The sequence below is a fragment of a genome, unplaced genomic scaffold (assembly GCF_019419815.1).
Source record: "Pyrus x bretschneideri cultivar Hongxiangsu unplaced genomic scaffold, Pyrus_bretschneideri_v1 Contig26, whole genome shotgun sequence".
NCBI classification, from domain to species: domain Eukaryota; kingdom Viridiplantae; phylum Streptophyta; class Magnoliopsida; order Rosales; family Rosaceae; genus Pyrus; species Pyrus x bretschneideri.
In genome coordinates, this window is record NW_025999568.1 from 1,436,291 (window position 1) to 1,460,453 (window position 24,163).

Sequence of the window (24,163 nt, forward strand, 5' to 3'; positions counted from 1 at the left end):
ATATGGCCATGTATTGTTCATTAAAATATTAATATCTTAGAAGGCCAAATGGCTAAAACGAGCCCTCTGGTCAGCCCTCAGTTGGAGATGGCCTAAGATCCCCACAAAGTGGATCTATATGGGATCCAATTCCCTTAACATGAATGAGGACAAGGCAAATCATTCTTATTGAGAATGTGCACCAACGAAGTGGGGGTCGATTGATCAAATATTACTGCTCATCTCCATATTTCTAGCTAGATGACACCAAACAATATGTCGCCATATTGGCTGATTTTGGGGCCTAAGACCAGTGATAATCCTGGAAAGATTCCTCTAATTAACTAATTTTCACAAGTGTATAAAAGCCTCTCAACTGCCATTCATTAGAGAGCCACTCAAACTCGAAATCATTTTCTTTGAATTCGACTCAATAATGACATTAAGAAAACGCAGTTGCATGGCAAACTTACGACCCTCAATCATTGCCAAAGCTTCTGCCACAGCAACCTTCAGTGCGCTAATGTTTGTCTTCCTAGCCGCCACTGTGGAGCTAAAAATAATTCCAAAAATTGTGGAAGTGACACATGGATTGTTGGGCAAAAAGGACCAGATTACCCTCAAGGCACATTGGAATTCCCACATGCATGCAACGGACAATAACGGCTCAATCAAGGAAGATCAATATGGAATTTACTTCATATTCCTCTCATCACTCCTCATCAATCCCTATTGATTTTATTCAAAAGGTAACTCTCAAAACTTCCTATTTAAATTGGGAATAATTTCCATATTAATTGCAAGATATTATTTCACATAATATCTTGCAATTATTCATCAAATTACACCATATATGGCCAGCCAATCTCCACCCAAAGGGCCGACCACTCTCCTATAAATACCTATCTTATCCCACTAAAATGCTAAGCCATTTGCTACCCACAAACTCCTAAATACATTCTTTTCATAATTCTAATTTTGGCATCGAATATTCTTCGGCCAAAGCCCCCCTCCCCCCAATTCATCATGGGTGCGTGAGGCTTTTGGCCTTAATCGAATGTGTTATTATTTTGCAGGTGCATTTTCATTAAAGGAAGAGATTACGGAAATTTGCACCCACAGCCACAAAGTTGCAGCCATGATCTCGCACAATAACATCAGCACAACCTGAACCAGTAGCAGAATTCCAACTCACGTCCATATTAATTTTAAGAAAAGGAGAAATTAAAAAAAAATTATTATTATCAAGCTTTAAATTTGATATCTAGTGTGAAGAATAAAGAAATATATTTTAATGCTCACTCAACTTTTGATATGAAATCTAGGGTAATGGTAAGGAGACCAAATTTTTAAACAAAATTTTGAAGACCAAATAATGTGGTTGTTGATGATGGGATTGTTACTTAAGTATTAATTAACGTGCTTATTTCCATTTTGGTGACACCTTATTTAATTTGCAAATTTGGTTTAAAATTTTGATTTTCCTAGCATTATCTGTCACATCCCGACCCGGGGCGGACCACTTCCCGGGCCCGCTCCACCACCGTAACACGATATTGTCCGCTTTGGGCCCCCACCACGCCCTCACGGTTTTGTTTTTGGGAACTCACACGAGAACTTCCCGATAGGTCAAATTGGTATCAGAGCTTAGGTTTGGCAGTCCTGTACTTTTGTGAGTATTCTAATGGTTTTGGTGCCTTCTGTCAGAACTATGCCGCCTCGTCGGGAACCACGTCGCTCTGATGAGCCTAGTTTCCCCGATATTGCTCAGCTGGGGGAAGCTATTGCTACAGCTATTCAGTCGGCGATTCGCCCTCCCCAGAGGACTCCTCTGGAGACTATGTATAATTTGAAGTTGGATAAGTTTGAGGGTAATGAAGGTCATGAGGGTGCAGAGCGATGGTTAGAGCATATTGAGAAGACTTTCCGTGTTTTGCACAGTCAGGGGAATCTTCCAGTCGAGAAGTGGGTTGAGACGACCTCGTGGTTTTTGGGGTCGGAGTCTGCAGCCTGGTGGGAGCAGGAGCTTCGTCGTTTGACTCCAGCTGAGAAGACTGATTGGAATGTTTTCATTACTTTGTTCAAGAGAAGGTTTGTGCCCCCTGAGTACATTGATCGTAAGAAGCAGGAATTTACGGAGTTGAAACAGAGGAAGATGACAGCGAATGAGTACTATCGGAAGTTCACTGACTTGTCTCGCTATCATCCTGAGATTGCTGGTAATCCGACGGAGATGCTTCGTCGTTTTCGCTTAGGTACTAAGAAGAAATGGCGTTCGATGGCGACTACTACTCATTGTGATACTTATCAGGACTTTTATGAGGTTCTTCTGAGAGTTAAGGACTCTGAAAACATGTCGAGCGAGAGTGATGAGGAAGAGAAGAATGGTAATCAGAAGAAAGATGATAAGGGTAAAGGTCAAGCGTTGCTCGGGCCTTGACGGACACAGAATTTCAAGAGGGGTGGCACTAGTTCTAGCTCTTCTAGGGGTGGTTTTAGCGCCACTGGTCAGGGACGTGGAGGTAGATTTGCAGGTGGTGCTAGAGGCCAGAGACAGGGTGATGGTGGCCGAGGTAGGGCCCCACTTTGCCGCAGGTGTAATAATCGGCACTTTAGTGAGTGTAGGCGTGGCAGCAGTGGTTGTTTTACTTGTGGGCAGATGGGACATCGAGCTGCGAATTGTCCCCCAGAGTCAGCAGCAGAAGCCGCATCAGACTTTCTTGCCGCCACCTGCACCTATCCAGCAGATTCAGGGTCCGGGTAGTTATGGACAGGCAGGTCGAGGTGGTGCCTACCACTATCAGGGTGATGTTGTTCCTTATGCCTCGGGACAATATCAGTATCCCCAGGACCCTTATTCCCAGGGTGGTTATCCTTAGTATTCTGGTGGCTATATGCCGTATCCTCCAGCTCCAGCAGGCGGTTCTCAGTGGTTTCAGGGAAGACAGTTTCAGCAGGGAGAGATTGCTTCGAGTAGTGCAGGGTCTTCGAGGCAGTCTGGTCAGCCTAGTCAGGGGCGTGGTACTCAGAGTCGCGGTGGTCAGACGAGCAGAGGTCGCGGTGGACGACAGCAGACCCAGGGGCGTATTCATAATATTTCGCTGCAGGACGCTCAGAACAATCCGGATTTGATCATGGGTACGTTGAATATACTTGGTTATTTTGCTAGAGTATTAATTGATTGTGGTGCTACACATTCTGTGATTTCTCATACATTTGCTCAAGTGACGCAACCTCGCCCCACACCTCTAGGGTATGATTTAGAGTTTGTTATGCCTAGAGGGGAGAGATGTATTGTAGATCGTGTGTACCCAGGATGTCCAGTGATAGTTGAGGGTGTTGTTATGCCAGCTAATCTTATCCCGTTAGATATTGTTGACTTTGATGTGATTCTGGGCACAGATTGGTTGCATTTCTATCGTGCCAATATTGATTGCTACGGGAAAATAGTTCCATTCCATCGTCCTGGACTACCTGTGGTTACTTTTGTGGGTGAGCAGAGTGGGGTGAGACATGGCGTTATTTCGGCTTTGCGAGCGACAAGATTGTTATCTAAAGGTTGCCAGGGGTACTTAGCTCATGTGGTATTGGATGAGGCTCCTCCTTGTGGAGTTGAGGATGTGAGGGTAGTCAGACACTTTCCCGATGTTTTCCCCGAGGATTTGCCTGGGTTACCACCAGATCGAGATATGGAGTTTACTATTGAGTTGCTTCCAGGTACTAATCCTATTTCCTTGACTCCTTATCGTATGGCACCCGCTGAGTTAAGGGAATTGAAAGTTCAATTGCAGGAATTAGTGGATAAGGGTTTTATTCAGCCTAGTACTTCACCGTGGGGAGCTCCAGTATTGTTTGTGAGGAAGAAAGACGGAACTTTGAGGCTATGTATTGATTATCGGCAATTGAATCGGGTGACGATTAAAAACCGTTATCCATTGCCACGTATCGATGATTTGTTTGATCAGCTTCGAGGTGTTTGCGTATTCTCCAAGATTGACTTGAGGTCTGGATATTATCAGCTGAAGATTAGTAGGGATGATGTTCCTAAGACGGCGTTCAGGACTCGTTATGGTCATTACGAGTTTCTGGTTATGCCATTTGGGTTGACGAATGCACTAGCTGCTTTCATGGATTTGATGAACCGAGTATTCCAGCCATATTTGGATAGGTTTTTTATTGTTTTCATCGACGACATTCTGGTGTACTCTAAGTCTAAAGCGGAACACGTTCGACATCTTACTTTGGTGTTGAAGAGGTTGAGGGAACACCAATTGTATGCTAAGTTTAGCAAGTGCCAGTTTTGGTTAGACCAAGTTGCGTTTTTGGGGCACGTTATTTCAGCTCAGGGGATTCTGGTGGACCCTCAGAAGGTGGCAGCTGTGGAGAATTGGGAGCAACCGCGAACCGTCACTGAGGTGAGAAGTTTCCTTGGTTTGGCGGGGTATTATCGACGATTCGTTAAGGATTTTTCTGTGATTGCTTTACCACTGACGAGGTTGACGAGGAAGGATGTTAAATTTGAGTGGGATGATAAGTGTGAGCAGAGTTTCCAGCAGTTGAAGCATTGTCTCACTCATGCACCTGTTTTGGCACTCCCGGACGATAATGGTGATTTCGAGGTTTATAGTGATGCTTCTTTGAGTGGTCTGGGATGTGTGTTGATGCAGCATGGTAGGGTGATTGCTTATGTTTCGCGACAATTGAAACCTCATGAGTTGAATTACCCTACACATGATTTGGAGTTGGCCGCTATTATCTTTGCGTTGAAGTTGTGGAGACACTACCTTTATGGAGAGAAATGTAGGATCTTTACAGATCACAAGAGTCTTCAGTATCTTTTTACTCAGAAGGAACTCAATCTTCGTCAACGGAGGTGGATGGAGTTGCTCAGCGATTATGATTGTACGATTAATTATCACCCTGGTCGTGCAAATGTAGTTGCTGATGCACTTAGCAAGAAGTCTCAGGGCCACATTAATGCGTTGTATGCGAGTCGTATTCCTCTTTTGGTGGACTTGCGTACTACGGGAGTGAGGTTAGAAGCAGAAGATCGAGATATGGCTTTACTTGCTAATTTTCAAGTTAGGCCAATTTTAGTTGATCGGGTACGTGAAGCCCAGGTGGCTGATAGGGAGACTCAGGAATTAATTCAAGCTCGTGATCGAGGGAGGAGGAGAGACCTCAGAGTTCGTGATTCGGATGGCATGTTGATGCAAGAGGGAAGGATGTTCGTACCTAATAACTTGGATTTAAAGAAAGAAATTCTCAATGAAGCACATATCTCGGCTTACGCTATGCATCTTGGAGCTACTAAAATGTATCATACCATTCGACCATTTTATTATTGGCCAGGTATGAAGAGGGAGATAGCTGAGTATGTGAGTAGGTGTGCTGTTTATCAGCAAGTTAAAGCAGAAAGAAAGAAGCCGTTTGGGTTGTTACAGCCGCTTCCCGTTCCAGAGTGGAAATGGGAAAATATTACCATGGATTTTGTGTACAAGCTTCCGCGTACACATAATGGTTTTGATGGCATTTGGGTGATCGTTGATCGGCTCACTAAGTCGGCACATTTCATTCCAGTGAGGGAGAAGTATTCTTTGAATCGTTTAGCGGAGTTGTTTGTCTCGAAGATTGTGAAGTACCATGGTGTCCCTGTAAGTATTGTCTCAAATCGTGATCCACGATTTACCTCTAAGTTTTGGGTGGCTTTTCAAGAAGCTTTGGGTACGAGACTACTTTATAGCACAGTGTATCATCCTCAGACGGACGGACAATCAGAGAGAACTATTCAGACTTTGGAAGATATGTTGCGAACTTCGGTGTTGCAGTTTGGTGATGCTTGGCACCAGCGGTTAGATTTGATGGAATTTGCCTATAATAACAGCTTTCATTCGAGTATTGGCATGGCGCCATTTGAGGCATTGTATGGTAGAGCTTGTCGCACACCGTTGTGTTGGTCAGAGGTTGGAGAAAGATTCTTAGTGGGTCCAGAGATTGTTGAGGAGACCACTCAAAATGTTCAGGTAATTAAGTCTAACCTGAAGGCAGCCCAGGACAGGCAGAAGAGTTTAGTAGATCGGCATGCTACGGACAGAGCGTATGAGGTCGGAGATTGGGTATTTCTGAAGCTTTCACCATGGAGAGGTGTTGTGAGGTTTGGAAAGAAAGGGAAGTTGAGTCCCAGGTACATCGGACCATACATGGTCACCGAGCGAGTTGGTGAGGTAGCTTACAGGTTGGAGTTGCCTCCGGAGTTGGCTAGAGTGCATAACGTTTTTCACGTGTCTATGCTTCGACATTATGTTGCTGATCCGTCTCACGTGATACCTCCGCAACCCTTCGAAATTAATCCAGATTTGACTTATGACGAGGAACCAGTGACGATACTAGATTGGAAGGAAAAGGTTCTAAGGAACAAGACGGTGAGCTTAGTGAAAGTTTTGTGGAGGAATCATTCCGTGGAGGAAGCTACGTGGGAGACGGAAGATCGGATGAGAGATTTGTATCCTAGGTTGTTCTTTGGTCACTAGGGGTTACATTTGGTTGTTTTGAATTTCGGGATGAAATTCTATTAAGGTGGGTAGGTTGTGACAGCCCGTCCCGAAAATATCGAAAACGTACGTGTGAAAAGACAGTTTTGCCCCTAGTTCGATTTCGTTACGTTTATTGGTTGTTTTTGTGTTGTGTTGGCATGTCTTTGGGCCGCACACACACTCCCACACCTGCACCACCCTCTGTCCCCTTTCCCTGTAAGTTCCCCGAGCCCCATTCCCTTCCTCCTTCTTTGAAAACGTACGGACACACACCAAAACCCATCAAACACTCACAGATCGAAGGATCTAAGCACACATTCGAACTCGTGAGGCTCGTGGAAACCCAACCACACCATTTTCAGGTAAGAATATCAACGCTTTCACGTCGATTCGAAGTTGTCCGATTTGAGTACTATTCATGCAAACGTAAATTCTCACATTTTAGGGGAAATGAAGCTCGTAGGTAGCTTGGTGAGGTCCCAAGGAGTCTCGGAGTAGTTCGTTTGAAGGATTTGGACGTCGGGATCACCGTATTCGAAGTTGGCCGGATTTGGTTTATGTGGACAGGTGAGATCTCGTAGTTTTTAACCCTTAAAAGTGGTATATCGTTGTTCTCCTAGTTCTAGGCGTCATTTTGGTACAAAAATCGTGAAAATTGGATGAAAAATGAAGGAGTTAGAACGTTTTAAAGATTTCCCAGTTTTCCGGCGACGGCACCGGAGATTAGCCGGGGAAGAAGACGGAATATTCCGTCAAATCTGACGGAATATTCCTGACGCCGTTGACGGAATCCGTTAGAACTAACGGAATATTCCTTACGGCGTCAGTTGACGCCATGAGCGTGCCAGGCACGTGCCTGCGCGTGGCCGGCGCGTGCAGCGGTGGAAAATTTTTCTAAAAATTTGGGTGTGATCCTGAGGTTGTGTAGAGCACGTTGGTATATTCAATTGTCCATTTTGAGCAATGTATGAGAAGTTATTACGAAAGGAAGGTTATGTGCTTTAAAATTAACGTTTTTATAGTATTTTCGCATATAGGTGAGACATATCCCGAGGACAAGCGTGGTCACTCGAGGCAGGGGGGCTACGACCCTTCCACATACCAGTGAGTGGGCTTTTGGTTTTCCGTATATACCTATATACTTATAATTCCCAGAAATTTATATAAATGTTTATTAGTTATATGCCATTCCTTTTATATTGTTGGTTATTATGCATGATTAGTCGCATATATGTTTATTTATATATTCATTTATATGTTCATATATATATATTGGTGTTGTGGATGCACAGGTAAGTGCCAGGTAAGCCTTATTTAGTATTTGCATTCAATAGTGATTAGTGGTGCTTAGAGAGCTCATAACCTGCACCCCCGGTGTTAGTGCTCCCGCCCAGAGTAGGGCACAGTCCTTCACGTGATGTTCACCTCCCGCACCACACGCTCAGCTTGGATCCAAGTTAGGTGCACAATCTTGTCGTACAGACCACTTTAGGTGGTTCCGACTCGTAGGTGACCTGCGATTATTCGCACAGCCTTCACGTGATCGTAGCACTAGAGCGTTTATATGTATTACACCCAGGCCTGTCGTACAGACCACTTTAGGTGGTTCCGACTCGTGGGCAGGTTTAGTTATTGATATTGAGACTTGAGTTCTAGATGCAGCCGTACAGGTCACTTTAGGTGACTCCGGCTGCTAGTTATATGTTATTGATATGGTTTATACCTGAGCACTTGCATTTCATTTTGAGGTTCAGACATGGCATATTCTTGAGCATGATTGGCATATTTATACATACGTACATATGTTTATTTTTTGGGAAGTATACAGGTTTTACGGCGAGGGGTTAGAACTTATTTTGCTAAATGGTTTTTGAAAAGCTTTGTTTTTGCCCACTCACGCTTTTGTTTTGCGCCCTTCCAGGTTCTAGCTGTTCAGTTGGTTTGGTGGTTTCCCAGAGGGCTTTCTCGGCATTTCTGACAGACGATCACCAGCGTATGTTCACCTTCGGGTGCACTGTTGTAACGCTATTTTAGTTTGGACTGCTTAGGGTTTTCTGCTCTGAATTTGTGTCTCACTTACGCTAGCACTTATTACTTTGACCTTATGTATGCTAGTTTTTATTTATTCGTACTTTTACGTTACTACTTTATTAGCTTCCGCACTGTGCACATGGCTACGTCACTTCCACGTGACGGCCAGCACGCCCTGATCTCGGTCGGGGTGTGTCATTATCCTTAAATCTGTGAATGACCATGTATTTATTATTCACTTGTTGAACAAGAGAACATTTTCGTAAAACCTAAAACAAAAAATGTAATTGTTTAAAAAAATAAAAAACAAAAAATGTAAAAAATCACATATGACTGAATTAAATGGACATTATGAGATCCTAACGAGCACCTCCTAATAGACCTAGCATTCGTATTGTGTTTTCTGTGTTCATGTCATTTTCATGTCATACCCGATACCTTAACGGGTCGTGTTGTGTAATACCCGTTAAAGTAAACGGGTAATATGACTCGACCCGAAATTGATTTGTTAATATTGTCAAGTAATATGACCCGATTTGTTACCCGTTAACGAAAATATATTTTAAATCAATAAATAATGAAAATGAAAAACATAACTTGACCCACAAAAAATAAAAAACATAATACTAAATTGGTATATGCATACCACACTGTCATATAAATATTACTTCAAAACATAAAATTAAAAAATTAAAAAAAAAAATTGTCTTTCAAGTATTACATACTCCAAAATAAGAGCGTAATGAAAAAACATTAGTACCTTACTAAAAAAATATCAAATGGTCAAGCATATGCAAAATGAAGGGAGTTGTGTTTCAAGGTTGAGGAACCTTGTACATTTATATATGCTTTTACATTTTTTAGACTTGTACATTAATGATTATGAATTTTATATTTTGAACTCCCTTAAAAATACTATTCATGAGAATTTATATGGTTTTAAACATTCAAATGATGATGTACCCATACTCATAGTGTAGAGGATGCGATCATGAGCCTTTGCATATTTTTTTTCACATTTTTTTGCATTTGTAAATTAATTATTATAATTTTTTTGATGTGTTTGGTATTTTTAAATTACTTGATACTTTTATTTTTAATATGTTTTATAACTTTTTTCATCTCACTGTTTGCCTATTACTACTATAAATGACACACCCCAACCTGGAATGTCCATTAGAACTTCGAATCGAGTTGTGATGGCCGACACCTGGAAGGTGACGAAGCCATAAAGTGTAGTGATGTGGAAAATGTGAATAAATTTAAACCTAGAAGTGTCTAAATATAAGAGTGTGTTGTGAGCTGGACATTCCGGGATATACATACTACATATAGTATAAAAATACTCACCGTAGCCTGCAAAATATCAAGATATCAATACAGCACAATAGTTCATATATAAGTGCATGACATCAATAATCGTATACTTTCGCATAAGCAAAGATATCAAACCAAGTGCTCATCGATCTATGCTAGCACACAAATCAGAGTCGCCTAATGCAACTTGTACGACTGGACTGATGCTCATCAATCTATGCTAGCACATAAGTCGGAGTTGCTTAATGCAACCTGTATGACAGGACTGGGTGTAATCATAATATACGCTCTAGTGCTACAATCACGTGAAGACTGGCGTTATTCGCTGTCGCATACGAATCGGAGTTGCCTATTGCAACATGTACAACAAGATGTCGGAGTTGCCTATTGCAACCTATACGACATGACTGGCACCAACTTGGATCCAAGGTGAGTGTGCGGTGTGGATGTGAACATACACATGAAAGACTAGCCCAGGCCCTAGGCAAGCACTAACATCGAGGTGTAACAATGATGAGCAGACTACCTAAATACAATCATGCCATAACAATTCAATAATTCTAATCAACATAATATCATTCATAGCCATAGGTATAATCATGGCATCAATAAACATACACATACTTGTGCATCCCGTAGGATTTATGATCACTTCGTAATTTTCCGTTATTTCGCTAATTCTTCTAAGCATTAGTCTAAGCTAAGCATACGTAGTAAATTATCTTTCAATGTATAGAAGGAAACTAACAAATATGTATATACTATATAAAAGAAAAGACTCACTCACCTGAAGTCCGTGCTACAACTCCCTAGCACGAATATTGAGACGTCATGAACGATCGACATCTAGAACAAATATCAAATTACGTCTCAGAATTCTTATCAATAGAACACGTAACTTACATAAAACACATCTCCAAGGACATTTAGAATGATTTGTAACCCATTGACCAAACATCAATCATCGGTCAAAGGTCGACGGTAGGGTCCACAACCCTACGTAACTCTATCCGGAAGATCAGCACATTGGATTTCCGATCCGTAACTTCCCAAGAGTTTCAATAAGCTTCTAGAACAACATCCTAAAGTTTTGGAACGATCCAACGGTTGGAGCTCCGCCAATCGCTAAAATTAAGTGGCGGCCGATGTTTACATTTACCAACTTAGAAAACCCATCTAGGAAGATCCGTACATCAGATTCCCAATCCATTAGTTCCTAATATCCTTAAATATTATGTACTATTACGTATTAATGTTTGGTGACGATCCAATGGTCGGATTGTCGAATCATATAATGATTAAGCGGCAATCTCTATCAAAACTATGTTCAAACAATGAGATTTCATCAATCGGACTTCACATATGGAATTGGGGTATCAAATTTAGCCTAAAAAGGTCAGGAGGTACCTCAGCCCACGCGCCGCCACCACGCACCACCACACACAGAGGCTAGCTGCCTCGACTTGCCGGAAAATTCAACTATTTCAAGTCAATGGGAACAATTTTCATACCTGAGCCGTGGCCCAATTTGGCTGGGAAACACTTGAATTTTTCCTCTATCCTCATGAAACCCTAGAAATGGGTGTCCCTTGATTCAACCTCAATTCGAACCCCAACGCCCCCAATATTTTTTGGGCCTTGTTCCTGAGGTTGAGAGAAGTTGACTAAGTGTGGGGGTTGTCGCCAGAGCTAGCAAGATCGACGGATCGCCGTAGGGTGTCCGTCGCAACCACTGGTGCTATTCATCACAAAATTGGGGTCAAACCTAATCGAGTTTAGATGGGAAGTTAAGATAAGACACCGGTGAGTCGAGTGGTGGTGTTGGATAGCTTTAACTCGCCAGAAATCTGACAGAAAGTCTCCAGAAAACGGGTTGGAGTTGGGTGGGGTGTACGAGTCGACGGAATCCGATGTTCCACACCTCTCTCCCTTCTCTTCCTTCTCTTGTTTCTGATTGGCCTCCTACCCTTCTCTTTCCTCCTCTGATTCGTCCCCTTGATTCCTCTTTTCTCTCCTGCAACTCTTTCCTTCCTGCCCCTTATTTTCTATCAACTACTATTAAAATAATAATATAATAATTATGAGAAATATATAAGATAATAAATAGTAATCTTTACAAAAGTACATTTCAGATTTGTAGTTCTGTAAAACCCTTATCGTAACTCCGGTTTCGATTCAGATTACGCTTACGCGATCGTCCCGTCGAGAACTTCAAGAGTATGGTAAAATAGTAGTTCATATGCGTCATGAACTAACAGTCAACGAAAGTCAATAATCTCGCCTCTAGGGCATTTTCATCAATTCACAATTTTAAAAATTAATAAAACCGTAAAAGTAGGGACAAGTTGTCACAATAAAAATAAACAAATAAATAAAACAAGCTTTTTACATTTATATAGAATAATAATACATACTTAATATATAATTATATACATACACACTATGGCTATTTTATTTATAGCAAGTTTTTTTCATAGTTTAAAAAATTAAAATCATCAAAATAACTTTTTTCTTAATGTGTTGAAATAAGTTACCCGTATGTTTTTTTCGTGTAAACCTGTTAAGGACCCGTTATTAACAAGTTCTTATCGTGTGACCCGATTAGTTATCGTGTTAACCCGAAATCCGTTATTTTTGTATCGTTTACATATCGTGTTAACGAATCATGTAAGAAATTGTCAGATCTACCTCCTACCATGATATTCATATTCCCCAAACATAAAGGTCCTAGCAGGGCCACGTCTTATCTTAATTGTATTCACCAGGGCCCAAGGGGTCTACTCTCTTTCAATTTTACTTTGAGAATCAGCAGAGTAACAGTCAATTTATAGGAAAAACTTGCTCTTGCTTTACAAATTTGAATATTCCTTTATTCCTATTAAGGTTCATATTTATAGACAAATCATGAGGAGTTAAACAATACCTAACTTTCCAAATGTGGCAAGAAACACCCATTGTAGCATTTAAGAGAGCATACAAATTGAGGATGAAATTAAGAGCATATTAAATGTTGAGATTATCAATTCCATATCAAATAAAGGAGGGACATTGCATGGTGGAATCTCTACTTTCTTCATTTACTTAATAGAAATGCGTTTAGAAGAAATTAAAAAACTTAGAATTAGGAGAGTATGCAAGGGAATTAGATCAATAGCATCCCTAATTGATTTAATTCATGATTTTTAGGTATTTGATCAACGATTTCAAAGGGAAATTCCGATTTCAAAGGGAAATTCATACACATAAGAAAGGTAAGAAGTGAAGTAGTTTTGGTACCCATATGTTAAATAAGGAATGGAACTCAAGGGTAAAAATAATTTTGGTTTTTATTTTTCTGAAAGTGAACATGACAGCAATAGAAGTTCACGTATGCACACACATATATATATATATATATATATATATATATAACAATCGTTGATGTATATGATTAATTCATGAGATAATTTCATATATATATATATATATATATATATATCAACAAAGAAAATATTCACTTTGGTCTTGTATATTGTTGGGCGGGTAATACCAGAAGGATTTTATTTTCCATTGAGTATACGGAATGGAACAGTATCTTGAAGAGTGAAAAAGGGAAAGAAATGATGAAACCAAAAACAGAAAAAGAAGCAAAATGGTGAGTTTCAATAAAGGATGTTGAAGCTGATGATGGAATAACAAGTCCTCGAGGTGTTCATTAATTTTGACCATCTTTTGTTTTTGTTTCTTTTTCTTTTTTCTTTGCTGCGGCTGCTACTCCAATATGCATCTCTCTCTCTCTCTCTCTCTCTCTCTCTCTCTCTCTCTCTAAAAAGAACATGCACACACAAGGAGATATCTGGCCTCCATTCTCTTGGAGAAGGGTAAAGGGGAATACAGGCAAACTGTAAAGAAGAGCAAAGAGAGGTGGGCAGCTAATGCATGATTCGATTCTCTCCTCGGGAATCGCTTCCATGCATGAATGACTAGGACTAACTTATTCATATTATTCCTCAGGCCCAGGGTGTATTTGTTGAATTCTTCCTCATGAAATCCTAAAAGGAGATGCTAATTACTCAGAATTACTCTTAGTTCTACTTTTTCTTTTTGCTACATTTCTTACTTAGTACTATTTTTTTTAATATTATATTTTATAATATACAAGATATTTCACCAAAACGAACATGCTCAACATACATTTAAGCAGTGTTCTAAAAATCGACTTAGGCGGTAGCGAACTGGGGAGATTAATGCAAAATCGAGAGCAAAATCGGGACAAGGATTAGGTGGGCTCCGAGGTGGCCTGAGCAGCCTAGGTGAGCAATTGGATGGCCTAGGCGATCTGGGAATTTCAATTTTTTCTATGTTCGAATGTGAGAAAGGATGAATGCTTCGGGTCTGTGTTCTGGTTTTTCTGGACTTCATGCTTCTGGTCTGTATTCTTGCGAAGAGGAAGAAGATGAGAGAAAATTAGTTTCTCTCTCTTCCTTCCACACGCACGTGATCACTTTTAAACTACTTTTTTTTTCTTTTTTTTTTTTTTTTTTGGTTTCTGTCCATTCAAGTTTGGAGCTAGCATCGTGACTTTTCTTAAAGTAAAAAGGATGTCAGTCCATTCAAGTGCTATTAATTTTTTTTTCTCATTAAAAAAATATAGATTGTCAAGCTATCAGTTCATAGCATTATTGATTTTTTGGACTTGTTAGATACGCATTTTATTATTCTTTTACTATCTTATTCAGGGATTTCATACAAGTATAATTTTTTATAAGTGTCAGTATACACTTATTTATAAGATATACAAGAAATTTATCTAAATCTGTCTAGGCCACCTAGGCGCCGGTCTAGACCCCGCCTAGCCGCTAGGCACAGCCCGTCGCCCCGACTAGTGTCTAGCGTTTTTTTAGAACCTTGCATGTAAACCTCGTTAAAATTTGACTGGCTGGATAATCCCACCATACCAAAGAAGAAGACAATGAAGAAATGAAAGAAAACAATGGAACTTCTGTATTTCTTAACAGAGAATAAATTGTATTCTTACAATATATATGACTGGATACAAATGAATTGAAAGAATGAGTATTTATACTCTTACAGAGCTTAGACAATAAACAACCTTCTAACGACTTTCTAATATAACTTAACAAATCAATAACCAATACTAATGACAAGAATCCTATGTGGTATAATGTGGCATTTAAGTATATTAACTGTACAAGTGGTTGTATATCACTATCAGAAGATATGGCTTGCCCTACAAATCTTTGCACGACGGAAGAAATTTCCTCAGGTAATAAGGCCTTTTCCAGACTGATATTTCAGTTGACAAGGCAAAGACGGTCAACATTTAGGATTTACTCAAAACCTTTAGGCGATGGAATGTTGTCGTAGGGCAAGTAGTATGTCGTCAGGCAAAATTATGGTGCGAAGATGGAAAAGAATTGGCACGCAACAGCAAAGGGTTGCTCGACGAATTAAGTATTCTTCGGCTAGGAAGGATTTGCCTAACAACATGGTTCGTCGACCAAATGTACTGTTAGTGGTCAAAAGTTCAATAATGACTTGTAATAAATATCCACCGTCACGAACTTTGCTCGATGTTTACCTAATACTTTCCTGACACCATTGTTCGTCAGCCAAATCTTTATTCATCAAATTATAATTTCATACCTTCATCTTCCTTCTTCTCCTCAATACCTTCATTTTCTTCTTTCTACTTTGTGCCTTCCTATTCATCTTTCTCCTTTCTCCCCTTCTTCTTTGGTTCAAGACCCACTGTTTCCACTACCCAAACCTTACCATTTCACCACTTTCCACAAGGTCATTAAAAACACCAACAGCTAAAGCTCCTCCGGCTGGAGGTCTAGGGAGTACATGGAGGGGATATTACTGTAATATACGAGGATATGGTGAGGACACCACCATAGTGTAGAAGAGGGTGGTGAACAAAAGTTACTCGGATTTTCTTGCATGTGAAAGAACATGGAAAGGATACCCACTATAATGGATTAAAAGTCCTAAATCCTAAGACTTTTTTATTGAAAGGCTTAGCCCTGTTTGTAAAGATTAGGTGGCATTGGATTTGAAAGTGTTTCCTTGTGAGTTCACAGCCAAGCTTTTTTAAAGGAATCAAATAAAGACTCAAATGGGGCTGTGCCGTTTAGAGAGAGAGAGACAGAGAGAGAGATGGGCGTCCTACTAAAAATAAATTCATTAATATAAAAGAAGTGTATTTTTGGAAGTTTAGTAAATTATTTTCGTGTCCAAGAGAATGTGTGAGAGTAAATTGGATGTTGAGAGAAACAAAGGTATCTAGAAATAAATTTGGGTGTATAAAGAACCACTCTTTCAGATTTTTTGCATTACTAGTCAAACTTTCTTTCTGTTGGGTTTACGGCTCAAAATTAGAATGATGCAGAAATTAGGTTTGTGTTACCTATTTTTGCTTGGTATCATTTTTGGATTTGGATTTGACTTCTTGGTTGGATTTGGATTCCTTACATGGTGGAGAGGTTATCTATTTAATTAAGATTTGGATTTACTTCTAATTTGTATTAGGATTCTCATTGTAACCTATGTCCTATGCACAATAAATAGGACCTTAGGGTTGGTTTATTCATGTGCCGTCACCATTAGTTTACAACTTTTTTTATTATGGGTGGAGGTCACCGTTTGGAGGGATGAGTGTGTAGCAAATTCATGGCTCATTCGTTTGGCAGTTTGGTGAGAATCAATTTGTGAGTTTGTGAGTTAGAGAGTTATTTGGAAGAGTCTCCTCCATTTGTTCGAGCTCTTTACTTGTTTGGATTAGGGTTTGTAATTTGTGGGATTTGGGTTGTTTAGTGAAATTCCTTGCCGTGTTTCGCCGATGAACGTAGGCTTTATGTTGAACCACATAAACCTCTTGTGTTTTTTAAGATTATTTTTAGCTTTCGCATACAACGTTAATATTTGGTACTTTGTTAGAATTCACTTTCATTTGTGCATAAAAGTACAACACTTTCCTACTTTATTCTAGCCCCTAGACAATTATAAGTACAACTTAGTAATTCTGTAACTGCTTGTATTGCATTTTACGCCTGCCAACTCGGCAAGTCCGTATTTATATTCCTCTCCCCATTTGGAGTTTGAATTGTTTCCTAAGGGCATTGAGGACACAACCCAATGTTGAGTAAGCGTGGTAAGAACGGAGTCCAAAAATCCATAAAACGATGACTGATTTCCATTGAAAATTTTCATTATATCTGGATACAAAATACAGGTGGAATTTGCACGACAATTGTCCCCTATTTACCCAAAAGTTCAACAGCAGCAGCAATTTCCAAAACACATTTCATTGCATATAAGGCGCAATCCGTTTTGGCATAACTAGATTTTGCAAAACAACACAGCATATCAAGCAAATCCAAACACTACACGGTATGCATTCGCCAGAGGATTTTCTCTGAGATTGCATTACGAACCTTTTCGGCTCCTACTGCCAGAACCAGCTGGACTCCTTGCACTGACAGATTCAGCTGGACTAAACATTTCCCTGTGACCAAACGGAGCACTCCCACGGAGTACAGGAGATGAAACCGGACGAGGAGATCCTGAATTTGTCTCGGCTATTCTATGCGCCTCAGTTTCCAAAATCTTCACTTGATCGGTGAGCACTGCTAACTGTTTCAGCAAAGGCCATTCATTTATAAATATAGTTTGCATGAGAAAGACAACTACGTCATAATGTCACAAACTAGGGCCAAAAAAAATCGAAATTTGAGCATGGCCAAGGACCATAGGGATGGAACCCACCATATGGTAAGCCATCATGTACGTCCAGCCTTAAAGGAAATGCACATTGAGTCGTAAACGAGTTTGTAATAATAAATAGAAGTTTCAGGTTGAAATTATAAAATGGCTCAAGCTCGAGATGGAATTTCAAATCAATCAAACTCCGTTGAAACTCCATCAAACTTGAGAACACTTTTGAGATTAACAAAGCATCCTTACTATCTACAAATTGCATGGTATTATACCCGAGTTTCATTCTCTCTTAACCGACATTGCAGTGCACTTATGGCAGGACTCAAACTGCATAGGATTCGAAGAAAAGTAAGTACAACACTGAAAACGGTAAAAGACCAGGCACAAACAGCTAATACAGAGATGGGAATATAATTCTGACCAATATTCGATTAATTTGCACATGGAAGACTGGTACATTGATGTGTGATGTATGAAAGTAAGAGGATGCACTTTCCCATCCCTAAGCAAAACCAAAGCCAATTAGAATCAACAATGGGTTGATTAGTATAAAGTGATGGAATATCAATGTATCACCTCATATTTTGCAAGATTGCTTGGTTATAAGCCGCTCGCTCCTCTTCATACAATACTCGTTGCAATTCGGTGAATGACATTAAAGGTGAATTGAGCTTCACGAGAGATGAGGTCGGTAAAACGTGAAGAGGAACTTCTTTCCTGGCATACTCAGCACCACTGCAAGAAATGAAAATGAGATAATAAAAAATAAAAATTGTCTTTTAGGACCTCAGAATGGAATTGCACATTGTTTATTCAGCAATAAATATAATTGTGGAAGATCTTGTTCTTTGTTCCAATTTGGAGCATGAAAACATCCAGATGCTAGAACTAGTAATTATTCTTCATATGTGAGTGAGAGGTGTAAGCCGATTACATAGAAAACAACTCATCAAGCATAAACAATCGGGAGAGATGGGAAAGAGTCAGGAATAAAGAGGAACAACATTATTCTCGCAGGGACCCAACAAACAAAACACTAGATCATTCCTCCAGTCAATTGGTTTTTAGATAACAACGTGGATTTAAAGCAAGAAGCCAGAGACTTGAGAACCACTATATTCTGGAAATTTACTCAATTCTTTTGAACGAATTTTAGGCAGCTATGGCAATGCTGTTATGTCTGCTGCCAGACAAAATGTCCACACTTGGAATCTATTCTACAATTAGCAAAGCCAATTACTGTTGTTAGGACACTGATAACATGCTAGGGAATTATACATATTTCATGAATCTTCATCTTGAGTAATGAGAACAGAATTAATCTTACTTCATTTTAATTTATTTGGGAAGTTTTATGGCGAAAGATCTGAATTCCTGTTACGGTACAACATTTAAGGGAGCAAATGCACGAGTAGAAATTTGCCCACAGGTTGAACCAAAGACTAATCACAAGCATTCCCAGCGCCAATTACACAGTTTCACACAATAACAATAAAGAGGATAACAGGTATCAAGTACAAACTCATGCATACCTCATATCCAAGTTAGAACGGTGCATTGCTTCTTGCATACTCTCTGACATATCCATGGGATCTATATCGCCAATGATGTTGCTTGAAGTGTCAGTCTGGTAGTTTCCTCCAACTCTTCCTAGATGACTTGCATCAGCATTGGCAAAGAAAAGCCCCAGGTCTGAAGACCTCCCCCCACCCTAAGCAAATCAACCATAATTTAGGCATTGCACAACATGGACCAGCATGAAAATGGTATCTCTAGACAAGCAAGTCTGCAACAAGAAACTATCACAAGTAGAATAGAGGCTCATTTGAATGGAGCTCCTATCACATCCTCTAATTTGAGGCACCAACAAAAGCAATCAGGGAAGAACCTAAAACTCACTACTTATTTTCTTTCTTTATGGCCCTATAATCTAATAGGTCACACGCCTTCTTCCACGACTCATATATGAGATGGCCGCTGAGTTTGTTGGAAAGAATAGCTGGAATCATGAATATTATCTGTTACCGACCAACATGCACTACTTATATTAAGAATGACCTACTGATCAAAATCAAATGAATTTTGCCACTAGTCTCATTATTCATATTTCCAGTTCCACGGAAATATGAATAATGACCACAAAGATCATGGGCCATCAGGCACAAAACCTAAGTTTTAAATTTAATGTGAAAGGACAGAAAAAGAGTTTCATTATTCATGACACTTCAGGAGATCAATACAGTACATACTTGAACTATAATCATGTGTTTATTCAGTGAAACAAACAGCGAGACTGCAGCTATCATCCCTCATCAATTAACATGTTTTTTCTCTTCCTTTTCTCAATTTTAATAGAATGGATATAAATACCTTTATAGTTCCAGAAGTTCTTGAATCAGCTGTGTCTTGTTCAGGACTCCCTGCTCTAGTTAAGGTGGATCTCGCTGGTGCATTTTCTGAGGTACTTAAAGACGATTCAACATCTATAACTGGACTTTTATGTACAGGAGATAAAGATATAGGTCTTGACATGTGATGCTGTTTCCCATCCGAGGACTGAAAAGCAATGACTTGGATTCGCCCAACCTGAAAATACCGAGTATGACTAAAGAACATATTCACAAGCAAATATATGCATATAAGGTAGCTTCACTACTTTACAAATACCATTTATAATGCGAACCTTGTTTATATCTTCACTAAAGCAGGAAAATATGAGCCCGATAAACCCAGAATCTAGAAGTTGATACATTGCCTGCGTCCGCACGTCTGCACAAAGTAGAACATAGCTGTAATATCGATCTCCGGCAACCGACTATGATAGCATGTCTAACAAATAACCACATCTGATCCAAAGGTTAGAAAGAGTGAAACACTTGTTAAGAGATTACTGTTGAGTAATAGCATGACATATACACACACATATGTGCATCACACTCATGAGCCACAGATTAAACCATATTTTGACAATATCTAATGGTGGCCATATGGTGATTTATTAGAAACATTAGCTTGCTGCATTGTGTACAAGGGCAGTCTTTTAATTTCTTTACTTATCTGTAAAGTCTCCTCTATCAACTCATTTCTCTCCCTTGGACCATTATCACCTTCTCTGCATCTTCTTCCTCCTTGAAACTCCACAGAAAGTACTACCAAACTGTTGTTACAACACTACAACCATCCCTCCAATCACATCAAGGGCCCAAAAAAATTACAAAGAATAAGTTCAAACTAGCAGTAGACAAATTTGAAACTTCTCCTTATCCTTTTCTTCTTCTATGTCTTCCAAGGATTGTTGGTTTACAGTTATTCAGATACGTGTTTGGGGACTCTGAGATGGAAAAGGAGGAAGTTGAAGGATGGTTTTCAAATTTGGAAGTCTTTCTTTCTTCAAGCCTTTTAATTTAATAAGAAATTTCAAAAAGTAAACTCTGATGCAACACGGTGATCCTTTTACATCATGAATTATTAGCTAGCATGGGTTCCAACTCCATGTTCCATATATCCGCCCCTGAAGTCTTGGTTAAAAAGGGACAAAATTCCCTGATCCCAAAATCAACCCATGACTTTCCAGCCACCCACCTCAAAATATTGAATAAAACCTACATATCTGGACAGAATGTGTAGACTCATCATGTTTCATACCACTCCCAGAAATGTGATTGGCTATCAAATGAACACGTTTCAGGTTTCTACCAATTCAGTAGCTGTTGATACTTACCCATGCAGTAGCCCAACCTCATGAGAACAAAAGTGAACAAAATGACACAAAGCATGGGTATTTAGATAACACTCACCAACATGAGATGGAAGAACTGTAATATGAGGATGTGAATGGTACCACCCAATCACTCTAGTTGTTCTTCCAGTTGACAGTGTCATTCTGTGGTATAGAGTTAAGTACACAATATCATGAATAACCCTCAAAGGTAAAGATAATAAAAGGAAGTGCTACATGCAAATACCATGAACACTACAAGTATAAGTTGACATAATACTATAGAATATAAATGTTGAACCAACTGCACATATTTGCAAATTTCCAGCCCGCATAAAACTCAAAGCCCGAGCTCATGCATCTTAGAGCTTTTTCTTATTGCATGATTTAGATTGTTGAGCGCACCCCCTCCTCTTTTTTGGATAAAAATTTACATCACCATTTAAAGCAAGACAGTAAAAACTATGCTAAACAAAAAATCCTAATACATGGAATGAGTATAGCACAAATCTAACACAACCATTTAAGGTGACTGTATTACACTAGTTTAAAGAAACTAGGGTTTCTAGTCAAGGGGTCCTAGTAATAAAAGTTAAGCATGTCTTTGAATATCTTCCTTCTTCAGCTCATCATTAGTTTAACGGACTGGACTGAAGTTCATTGAGGAAAATTCACCAAACAAAAAAATTATGCTCATTGTGAAAAGACTATAGTGCTCTCCTTAAACCAGAGCACTTTCTTACTTGGAGATCATCAACTGTACTGTTTACTATGAGGATATTGAGGGAAATGGCAGCTATATTTTCTCTTTGTGGTAGTAATGTAACTAACTTAGAGATCTGAAGGATCTTTTTGTTGTTTTTCATATGGTAAGTATGCAAATATCAAAAGATACGAATATAAAAAAGCAAGGAAAAAAACACTTTAAAACACAAAGGATATTTCGGCCTGGGCTGATGCAGCAGCCAACTGCTCAGGATTAGTCTCCACACGATCCTTCCTCCGATCAGATCGTGTCTGAGGTGATGCTCCCCAAATTAGTGCTGTCACACCGCCATTTACAGAGTTCTGAAATTCCCACCATCATGGGGGAAGAATATAACCATAAGACGGTAGATAAAGATATGATATAAAGGAAAACAAAACAAAGAGGAAAAATACAAATTACACGAAATTCGTTTTATAAATCACAACTGTATTCAGGTTTCCATCTATGTATCACCTTCAGAAAATGGATTCACAAGAAAAAAGGTGATAAGACCTTCTCATTCTGAGTAGACTGTAAAACATACAATTATTTTTCATAAGGGTATTTGAGATATGCTGAAAAATACTTGTAGAGTCGCACATCATTAGGCCAAATACTGGGAGCATTCCACTTAAAACTGGCACACCCAAGAAACCAACATAACAGGTGATACAAGAAACTGCCTCAGCTTCATAACTAGAATCCTAGTATGGAACATCAGACACAAGCCTTGGGTCCGGCTAGAGTGAATAGCATTACAATAGAATTTCAACAGAAGGGATCTTAGAGTGCACATCAAATCAAAGATCCAGCAGACTGTGGAAACATATTGACAGAACCATTGATTTATAACTCTTTCTCAATTAGATATTAGAAATCGGCAACCAGATAGTGTGGTGGCTGTGAAACCTGTACTGGATGACTGACTCAACTAACCTAATGCAAAAGAACGCCTTATCTAACAATTCACAGTGAGTCTCTAACTCCCGAGGAGCACCTAATACTCATTATGTGCAGGAACAAATAGATGAGTTAGCCTGCTGATTTGGTAAAAAATCAGGCTGAGGCTTCCTTTATTGTCAGTATGAATGTTCTAATGTTAGTCATATGACCAAAAGAAGCTTTCCCATTTAATTTTATAATGCACCTATGATTTCAAAATTTACTTCACTTAACAAGCTGGTAGCTGAATGAGAATAAATGAATAGCAGTCATTCGAAATGCAAACATGACAACTCCGAGAAACCATAGTAGTTTAAAACAATTTCAAGTATCTCCAACAAACCGCAAGGACAAATTCTGTCCTCAGTTCCCAGATTAAACTTGCTGAAGTACCATGTACTGTGAGAAAAGAAAAAAAAATAACCCCAAGAACTCATCTAATTAAAAGAAACCGAAAGCAATGACTACTATGACTTAATGCAATCCAAATTAGAAATCGAAATGGACCCAGATCCCAGTGGTCCAATTTTACACAATCCTAGAAAATAAAACCCAATAAATTACTTAATTTTGGAGAAACCCCATTTCAGAAAACAACCCAAAACCCACAATTTTGCAAACAATTCCAACCCTAAATTCATTCCAAGGATCAACATGAAGCAATTTTAATTTTGAACACCCACAAAAAAGAGAAGAATTCAGCAAACAGTAAAGAAAACCTAACATGCACATAACAGAAATGGAAGAAGCTGAAGAAATTGGAAGACGAAAATGGCAGAGAGTGTAACCTCGATGTCACCAAGCAGGAGGCCCATGATCTCCTCCGTCTCGGTGGACAATGCGTGAGTGAGGCACGTCAGCCAGACGTCCTCCGACATTTTCACAGACGTTAAAGACATTCTTTCTCTCTCTCCTTCTCTCTCTCTTTCTCTCACTAAAAATTGAGTCTCTCTCCCCTTCTCTCTCTGCTTGAAGGCTCGGAAGAAGTGGAAGAGCAAGATACTGAGTCCTAAGTATTTTGGAGGCTGCAAAAAGGCAACGGGCAGTGACGAGTTGAACCCTTTTGTCTCCCTCCCCTCCCTCCCTGTTAAAACAGTGGAAGATCTCTGGCTCTTTCTTGGGCGGTGTTCCTGTACGGTACGTTCCAAGTGTTTATTGTGGTACTCATGAATC

The 24,163-nt window shown here is 39.5% G+C and overlaps 1 protein-coding gene across 1 annotated transcript; it reads right to left on the reverse strand.

Annotated features, from left to right (window-relative positions):
* Positions 1-17,036: 17,036 nt before the first annotated feature.
* On the reverse strand, positions 17,037-24,068 carry LOC103926564 (lys-63-specific deubiquitinase BRCC36-like). Its single transcript, XM_048587221.1, has 10 exons — positions 23,779-24,068; positions 22,243-22,368; positions 21,380-21,467; positions 20,266-20,351; positions 19,953-20,168; positions 19,115-19,293; positions 18,159-18,317; positions 18,004-18,084; positions 17,855-17,909; positions 17,037-17,498 (listed from the first exon to the last, which is right to left on the reverse strand). The coding sequence occupies exons 1-10, from the start codon at positions 23,887-23,889 to the stop codon at positions 17,292-17,294; spliced, it is 1,308 nt and encodes a 435-aa protein (XP_048443178.1). The 5' UTR covers positions 23,890-24,068; the 3' UTR covers positions 17,037-17,291.
* Positions 24,069-24,163: the final 95 nt, after the last annotated feature.